Source organism: Tachyglossus aculeatus, chromosome X3 (assembly GCF_015852505.1).
Source record: "Tachyglossus aculeatus isolate mTacAcu1 chromosome X3, mTacAcu1.pri, whole genome shotgun sequence".
NCBI lineage: Eukaryota > Metazoa > Chordata > Mammalia > Monotremata > Tachyglossidae > Tachyglossus > Tachyglossus aculeatus.
In genome coordinates, this window is record NC_052099.1 from 4,724,828 (window position 1) to 4,733,200 (window position 8,373).

The window sequence follows — 8,373 nt, forward strand, 5'->3', positions numbered from 1 at the left end:
CTGAGCAGCTCTTTGACTTTCAGAGTAAAGCCATGGGAATTTTTGGTGGCATAGTGGGTCTAAATTGTGTTTGGCAATGAAGCTGACCTGTCCCAGTTCCTAGATAGGCAATGCAAGCATAACCCTGGGGGAAATGCTCTCTCTTCACTGCCCTTTCCTTCAGTCTGACATTCAGGGTAGAGCTAATAAATGTCCTGAACAGTAAACAACTTTTAAAAATAGTAAATATATATATATATATTTACTATTTAAGAATAGTATATATTAAGAATTGGCTATATATATTTACTATTTAAGAATAGTATATATTAAGAATTGGCTATATATATATATATAGCCAATTCTTAGATTTTGAGCCTCACCCAGAGTTTCTCTGCAGTAAAAAAAAAACACCCACTTTGGGTGGTCAAGTGCTTTGTACAGACAAGTCCAGGGTGAGCTGGGCATTGTGAATCACTCCCCTTCTCCTCTCCGTCTCCAATACTGGGTTTCCTCATTCTTGTCCAGGCCAGGAACCCTGAGGCATCAAGGCCGAAAGGAAGACAAAGAGGGAAAAGGAAGAGTGTGTGTCCCGGGGAGATGGGTGCCATCATTGGGGACATCCTCCCTGGGACCAGGGGAGGCTTTTTCTGCCATTCCAAGGGCACCTCCCTGGCAGCCTTGCCAGCAGAGGTGGAGTCGGGTGGGTGCAAGGGTGTCAAGCTGGTGCCAGGGCAGGACAAGTGTTGGAACTGGAGGATGCCAAAGCTGGATGGATGCTGAGGCAGGACACATGCCAGGGCAGGATGGGTACCGGGGCAGGATGAATGACAGAGCCGGACAGATGCTGGGGCAGGATTGCCAGGGCCTGGACAGGACCTGTGCCCTGGCAGTACTGATGCCAGAGCTGGAGAGCAGCCTAGCACCGCAGCTGCAAATGCTCTCTTCTATTGCCAAACATCCCTTCCCACCCCCAATCTAGAGTTCCTAGGGGGGCATGGCTTGTGGCGGGGGGGGGGGTTGAACAGGGTTAAAAGGAAGGAGGGCACTTTGAGAAGTGAGAAAGGAGAAGAACAGAGGAAGAAGTGAGTGGGAATTAACCATTTCCTCTAGGCAAACCTCCTTTTGGAGACGACATTGGGGGAAAACACGACTGCCCCTTGGTTGAGAACAACTCCACCCCCCCAACCTCCAGCTGCGAGGCAGATGTAGGGGGTCTGTTCTCCTCTGCCCTTCAGGGATCAGATGAGAGTTTCCTGCGGGACAACGTCCTGGGGGAGCTCATCCTGGGAGAGATGGCGGGGGTGGGGGGGGGGGGCCGGGGGTCCACAGGATACTGAATTTGCTCCTCTTTGGTTTGATGGGGAGTAATTTTCCCGTCTTCAGCCTTAATCCTTGACGGGGACTCATTGATTGATCGATTGATTGAGCAGGTAAGAAAATGCCTGTCTCAAACCTTTCCCCACTTGAAACCGGTGACTTATTCATGCACAAAGCCCCTTCCGTGCCTTGTCCCCCTTCTCCTGTTCTCCCCTCTTCCCCCTTCCAGGAGCTGGCTCAGGAAGCTTCACCCTTTTTAGCCCCGGGGAAACTGTTGCTTCGCCGCTCCGTTTCCAGGCGTGACCTCTGGACTTTATAAGTAGAATCAGTAATAATATAATAATTAATGTCCGCTCTGGCTGACGTGTAGTCTACCAGCAAAGGAATGACTTTTAAGTTCTTTGAATCAAGATAAGAGACGACTGTGTACATTTTCCACACAAATGGTGGAAAGGTAGCAAAATAAACATCAAAGGTATGCCGCTCCCACCAATTCGCTTCTCCCCGGCTGTTGACAACAAAGGCAGGAAAAAAGGAGGAAACCTGCCCTGACTAAAGGCATGTACTTAGTAGAGACTCACTCTCTAGAAGAAATATTTCTCTCTGTCCAAAACATTCACATCCAAACTGATCATTCAGGATCCGATGTGCAGTTTGGTTCATGTTTTCAGGTAAAACTGCAGGGAAGTCAGAGAAGAGCCTGAGAGAAGAGGGAAAGGAAGCATTCCCTGTCTCCTGCTCCTCTCAAATTGGGGGCAACGGAAATATGGAAAACGGGGTGCTGGCTTATTAAAATGAAAAGGGAGCTAAGATGTTTACTAGAGGGCAGAGGTGAAGTGGACTCCCTCCTTCGCTCTAACCCGACATCCATCTTTTACCCCTGTGAGGTTTCCAAAACCCCTGTGAATGCCAGCTCATCTCTGTCCCATGGCTGTAGCGATCCGCAGGTGAACAAGAATAGGCGAATCTCACTGCCAAGCGTCCACCCCGTCCCCAGTGGAAGAAATAGGAAATGCCAATCTGCTAGTCTAGCCATCCTGGGGTGAAAGAGGAAGGGAAAAAACCACCTGTAAAAGAGGTTTGACGAGGGGGCATACTTTCTAACAAGCGATTCGTAGACCAGAAACATCATGCGAGTATTTGGATCATCCCGTTTTGCTGAATTTTAAAACTGTGCAAGGAATCTCTGAAGGGGGGTTTATCGAGCGAGACCTGTAAAAACGGGTCAAAAAGAGGACACGAGGTATAGGCATTCGTACATGAGAATTTTCTTCCTATCTTTACGTAATCCAGTTTTTGCTCGATTTTCTGTAGGGTGGGGTGTTTTGGTGGTTACTTTTTTCCAATTAGTATAACTTTGAAACTGCACACGCAATAACATGTCGCATGATGAACGCTTTAGAACGGGCCGTGGATTTTTCTTGTACATCACCTGGGCATATCCACGGCCGACTCCCATTTGCTTTCTCGTAAGGTATACTAGTTGCTGTACTTGTTTCTCAATGTAGCATGGTATCTATAATCTATGTTGCACTGGAGAAGCAGCCTGGTTTAGTGGAAAGCACCCGGGCTTGGGAGTCAGAGGACGTGGGTTCTAATCCTTGCTCTCCCACTTGTCCGCTGTGTGACCTTGGGCAAACCGTTTAACTTCTCTGTGCCTCAGTGATCTCATCTGTAAAATGGGGATTAAGACTGTGAGCCCCACGTGGGACAACCTGCTTAACTTGTCTCTACCCCAGCCTCAGCGCTTAGAACAGTGCTTGGCACCTAGAAAGTGCTGAATACCACCATTATCGTTAGTTTAAAATGGCTAATAAACCTAAAGCCTAGCCCTCATAAGCCATTCGCTCTATCACCTGGAAGTTATTCCTGTACTTTATACCTGGGAGAAAACGCGCTGCAACACACACACACGCGCGCGCGCGCCCGAGGTCCGCAGCCTTGCGCCCTTTTTTGGAGGCAGCAGGAGGGCGGATCCTGGCAGATACAAAACAAACAACCTGCACGAAACAACTTTCCAACCAGATCTCCATGTCACCCGGATAACTGCGGCTCTGATCTCGCCTATAAACCGCTGCCCACCTTTGCTACCTTGGTTTCCCCACCCACCTTCCTTTCAGATTAAGCAGGGTAGCCCCGCCTCCGCCGAGCAGGCAGAGCGTTATATTGGGCTGGTCCGAAGCGGAGGAGAGACGGAGCCGGAGAACGGGAGACGAGCGAGAGAAGCGACGGACGATGACAACCGTCCGGCTACCGATGGGGCGGCGGCCCCCGGGGCGGCAGCGGGGCCCGGGCGGAGCCGTCCGGCAGTGACCGCGGCGCCGTCGAGCGGGGACCCCTCCCCACCCGGGGGGCCGGCGACTCCCCAGGAGGAGGGCCCTCGACGAAGCGCTCTGCGGTCCCCTGCGGCCTCAGTGCCCGGCGCTCCGCGATGGCCGTCCCACGCTGATTACGGAGCGGCCTTGGGTTTGGCCACCGGGGCCGCCTTGGCCGGTGCCCGCAGCCGGCCATTTGGGTTTCTTCCTCCCGAAAGCCCCGCTTCCCGCCGCCCTCTTTCTTCGCCTTTCCGTCCTCCCCTGGCTCCGGCAGGACAAGGGCCCGCGCAGCGCCTCGGCCCGAGTGGCGGGGGGCGGGGAGCCAGGCGTCCTCGGCCCCTCCACCTGCTCTGGCCGCCGCCGCCGCCGCCGCCCCGCGGAGGGGAGGGGGGCTGGAAGGAGGGAGCGACGGGTGGGCGCCGGGGGCTGTGGCGGGAGCGGCCGGGCTAAGCCGAGCGGGGGGATGAAGTTGGACGTCTTCGCCCCCCAAGCCAACGGCGAAGCCGAAACGGGCGGCGACCTGGAAGGGGCGGGCGGCGGCGGCGTTGGCTCGTCGTCTCCCGTCTCGGGCCCCGGAGTGGACGAGACGGGCTCCGGCGGGGACTGCGCCGCCCACGGCCCGGGCAGCGGCGAAGGGGCCGCAGCCGGGGGAAACTCGGCCGGGGCCGGGGCCGCGGGGGTGGCCGGGGGCGGGCGCACCAAGCCGTACACCCGCCGGCCAAAGCCCCCCTACTCGTACATCGCGCTGATTGCCATGGCCATCCGCGACTCTGCCGGGGGCCGCCTGACGCTGGCCGAGATCAACGAGTACCTCATGGGCAAGTTCCCCTTCTTCCGCGGCAGCTACACGGGCTGGCGTAACTCGGTGCGCCACAACCTGTCGCTCAACGACTGCTTCGTCAAGGTGCTGCGCGACCCCTCGCGGCCCTGGGGCAAGGACAACTACTGGATGCTCAACCCCAACAGCGAGTACACGTTCGCCGACGGGGTCTTCCGCCGCCGCCGCAAGAGGCTCGGCCACAAGGCGGCCGCGGCGGCGGCGGCGGCGGCGGGAGCGGCCGCAGAGGGTCCCTCGGCCCGGCCACCCACCGAGGGGCCGGCTGCCGCGGGTCCCGGGCCGGCCCGCCTCCTCCCGCCCCCGCCAGCCTTGGCTCCCCTCCCGCCCGCCCCCTCGTCCCCGCCGCGCTGCAAGGAGGAGGGCGCGGGCGCCAAGTTCTCCAGCTCCTTTGCCATCGAGAGCATCCTCAGCAAGCCCTTCCGCCGCGGCGGGGAGCCGGGCGCCGAGCCCCGGCCGCATCCCCCCCCGGCCGCGCGGCTGCTGTGGGCCGCCGGCTACCCGGCGCTCGGCCCGTACAGCGCGGCCCCGCGGCCTCAGCCCCCCGCGGCTCTCTTCTCCGGAGGCGGTGGAGGAGGAGCAGGAGGGGGCGCGGCGGCCGCGGCGGGGGGCGGGTCCCTCCTGCAGCTATACGCCTACGGCCTGGGAGAGCCGCGGCTCCTGGAGGCTCGGGGGAGGGGGGCGCCTCCGGCCCCCGCCGCCGATCCCCGCTCGGAGCCTCCGCCGGGGCCGGGGCATCCTCCGGGACAGGACCACCCTCCGGGACAGCTGCAGCAGCAGCAGCATCTCTTCCTCTCCGCTTCTGTGGCTGCCGCCGCCAAGTCTTTCCGCGGCCCGCAGGCTGGCGGCGGGTCGCAGCTGTACTGCCCCCTCCGGCTGCCCGGGGCCTTGCAGGCGGCCTCCGGCTGCGGGCCCAGCGCCTACCTGACCTATCCCGTGGAGACGCTTCTCGCCTAAGCGGGCCCCGCGGGCCGGCCGAGGAATGAGTGACTGCCGAGGGAGGAGGATGGGGGGGCAGCGGCCGGGGAGATCTGGGCTGGCTCCGAGTTCTGCACTTTCGACCTAGAGGGAAAGAGACCTTTAAAGCAAGATGCCACGTGCCTTAAAGCCGAATGGTTTCAAGCAGGTGTTTTAATCAGTCAGAAAGGGTTTGTTTTGTTTTTAATGGGACTTTTCAGTGGACCAAAGCGTTTCTTAATAATAGATGTAACTACTTGACCAAGCCGGTTTTCCCTAGGGTCTTCACTTAAAAAAGAGAGAGGGAAAAAAAAGGATTAAACCTCCTTTTCTATCCCCTTTACCACTTTCCAATTTGCCTCCTTTCTTTGCCCCGATCCCCTCTCTCTCTTCCTACCCCTTCCCTTCTCCCTTCTAATTTCCTCATTCAACAAGAGCAATTTGCTTATCAGGGACCTGTTCCGAGAGATAAATTAAACGACTACTCTATGGGGTGCATTGGCCCCACTGTGTGCTGTGCGTGTGTGAGAGTAAGTGAGCTCGCGTATTTGTCTGGTGTTTGAAGGTGAGAAAGGTCAGAGATTTTCTAAGGATTTCTCTGCTCTAAACCAATGCATCACTGTGCCAAAAAAAAAAACTGTATAGCTATAATGTTGTTTGTTGTTGGGTTTTTGTAGTTCTATTATTTATTAAAAACAAACCTTTGGAGTAAAAACAAATGTTGCAGGCGACGGGCTTTATTTGTTGTTCAGTGATCTTCTCCATCGAGGTTCTTTGGGACAGAGCTGATGGAGCTAGGCGTGTCGATTTCTTACAGAAATAGCATTATGCATGTGGGGTGCTAAGATCACAGCCACTGGAAAGCAAGTTTTTTTAATGTTATTATTTGTGTGTCAATGTTCGTACGTGTCTAGATTTTATGAAACTCAGGCAGAGTGCTTATTTTCGAATAAAAGTCGCAAAACTACAAGCCCGTGTATGACGTATATAAAGGAGAAAGAGGAGGCTAGTTAAAGAAAGTTGTAGAATGTGGACTCGGAAAAGTCCCTGACTTGGAAGGACTCGTTTCTGGTCTCAATCCCATTTTTCTTAGAAGACAAGCATGCTGCGTTCCTAGGTTTAGTACCACCCATCTTCCCGACGGGTGTATAGGCTGATGAGACTCCGAAGAAATAGTCTTGTCAGGTGAAACTGGAATCGACCTGATTGTATAATTTTTAAACCAATATTCCTTTCCCTACCTAGATCTTCTTACCTAAACGAGTCTCCTACAATACAGACGAGATGTTCTAAGCCCTCTACCCATTCCCAATACCAATTCGCCCACTCGAATAGATAAGCTAGTAACCAGGTAAAACTTTTTCCACGGAAGGCATAGCCAGACTTTTGGAGCAGAGACCTTGAAATTTAACCCCAGTGTGACAAATTCCCGGCACAACGAAGAACCCCTCAAAGACGGCTGTCAGTACAACTCGAGTGTCAGTGCTTTTGTTAAAACAAAAATGTTTGCGTTTTGAGGAATGCAGTAACTCTACAGGGTGTGGACTTAGCGTGATTTTCCTTTCCCTCCTTCTTGTGATTTGTGTGTGTGTGTGTGTGTGTGTGTGTGTGTGTGTGTGATTTAAAAGCGACATTCTGGTGAGGCATGTTTGATTGCTTTCTGATTAATGCTCACTTGCTACTAACAAAACAATATAAGGAAGTCATTCTCCTAAAGTAACAATAAATCATCACTATTCCCATAAAGAAAGAGGATTAAATAAGATGAGATATTAAAGTGATTTCTATAGGGAGATATGCATATATACACATACACACACAAGTCAACTGAATCTGTTTTTTTCACAATTCCTCTGTTTCTTAGCGTTTCATATGACAACAATGTCCTGGAAATGCAGCAGTTATTCCTTTCAAACGAATCAATTCCTAGCCGGGCTGGTACTTAGAGACTCCATTTTAAAAGATTGAAATTCTAAATCCTTTAATCATCTCCCTTAATACCGTAGTACGATTCTAAATATTGAACATTTTTGGTTTAAAAAAGGTCAAAAACTTGTATGTAAATGCACGCGAATTCATAGGAATCTTTTTATAGAAAAAGAATATTGTTATTACAGGATAGTGTCTTTTTGTACGGCGAGAATCGTGTCTTCCTAGCTGTAGCTAATGATTTCGAGGAGCTTAACTCCAGAGTTTCGTCAATAATTAGATTTTTCCTGTTATCAAATAACTAAAAACTCCCCAAACATTGGCGAGAACTGCAGAAGAGCAAACTAATGTAAACTTGATTCGAATCAGTTCAATACATCAAATACAAATTATCTTTGAATTCGTCCACACTGGCCTGAAATCTTACTGAAAAGCTGGCCTATCGTTTCTTTAAGAACTGCCTTTTAATTTCATGTCGAATCAGGACAAGGCCATTTCTCCCTATATTTCGCCTTGAGGGGAAATTTGCCTATGCTAAATCATCCGTTACAAAGCCACCGTTTTCTTATTCATTTGGCACACGTGTAGAATTACTTTAAAGGCGCGCAAAATAATTTGTACCCTGAGATTCAATAGGTTTGGATTTCTTTAAAAGTAGAAGGCGATCGTTAGAAAGCACAGCTGTTTCTTAAAAAAAAAAAAACCCTTCCTACGTTGAGCCCCATGAAATTTCCCCGGGGATGTTGGAGGTGTCGGGGTCCAGAGGAGGGCCCTGGCCAGAAGAACCAGGCAGGTTTGCAGCCATTCTCGAGGTTTCTCTGCGCGCATTTCCCAGCTAGACGCTTGAATCTCTCTTTAAACCAAGGCTACTTAAAAAAGGAACCAAAGTTACCTTCGAAGACGCCTGGGCACAAGGAGGCGTCGGAGCTGCTCTCCCACCCCCGTGGCGGCTCCCCTAACCCTACCCCCGGCTCTTTCCAGGACAGCCGAATAGGGCTCCTGCTCAGAGCTACGACACACAAAGCAGTGCCCATCCTA

The 8,373-nt window shown here is 52.8% G+C and overlaps 1 protein-coding gene across 1 annotated transcript; it reads left to right on the forward strand.

Annotated features, from left to right (window-relative positions):
- The first annotated feature begins 2,688 nt into the window (after positions 1–2,688).
- On the forward strand, positions 2,689–6,293 carry LOC119948717 (forkhead box protein Q1-like). Its single transcript, XM_038770194.1, has 5 exons — positions 2,689–2,768; positions 3,125–3,918; positions 4,106–4,662; positions 4,708–5,145; positions 5,230–6,293. Exons 1-5 carry the CDS (start codon positions 2,689–2,691, stop codon positions 5,404–5,406), a joined length of 2,046 nt encoding a protein of 681 aa, XP_038626122.1. The 3' UTR covers positions 5,407–6,293.
- The last annotated feature ends 2,080 nt before the right edge of the window (positions 6,294–8,373 follow it).

Coding starts and splice junctions, on each gene's coding strand:
- LOC119948717 (XM_038770194.1), top strand. CDS start 2,689: ATGAACGCTTTAGAACGGGCCGTGGATTTTTCTTGTACATCACCTGGG. Junction 3,919..4,105: donor CGCGCAGCGCCTCGGCCCGA/GTGGCGGGGGGC, acceptor TCGCCCCCCAAG/CCAACGGCGAAGCCGAAACG. Junction 5,146..5,229: donor GGGGGGCGCCTCCGGCCCCC/GCCGCCGATCCC, acceptor CTGCAGCAGCAG/CAGCATCTCTTCCTCTCCGC.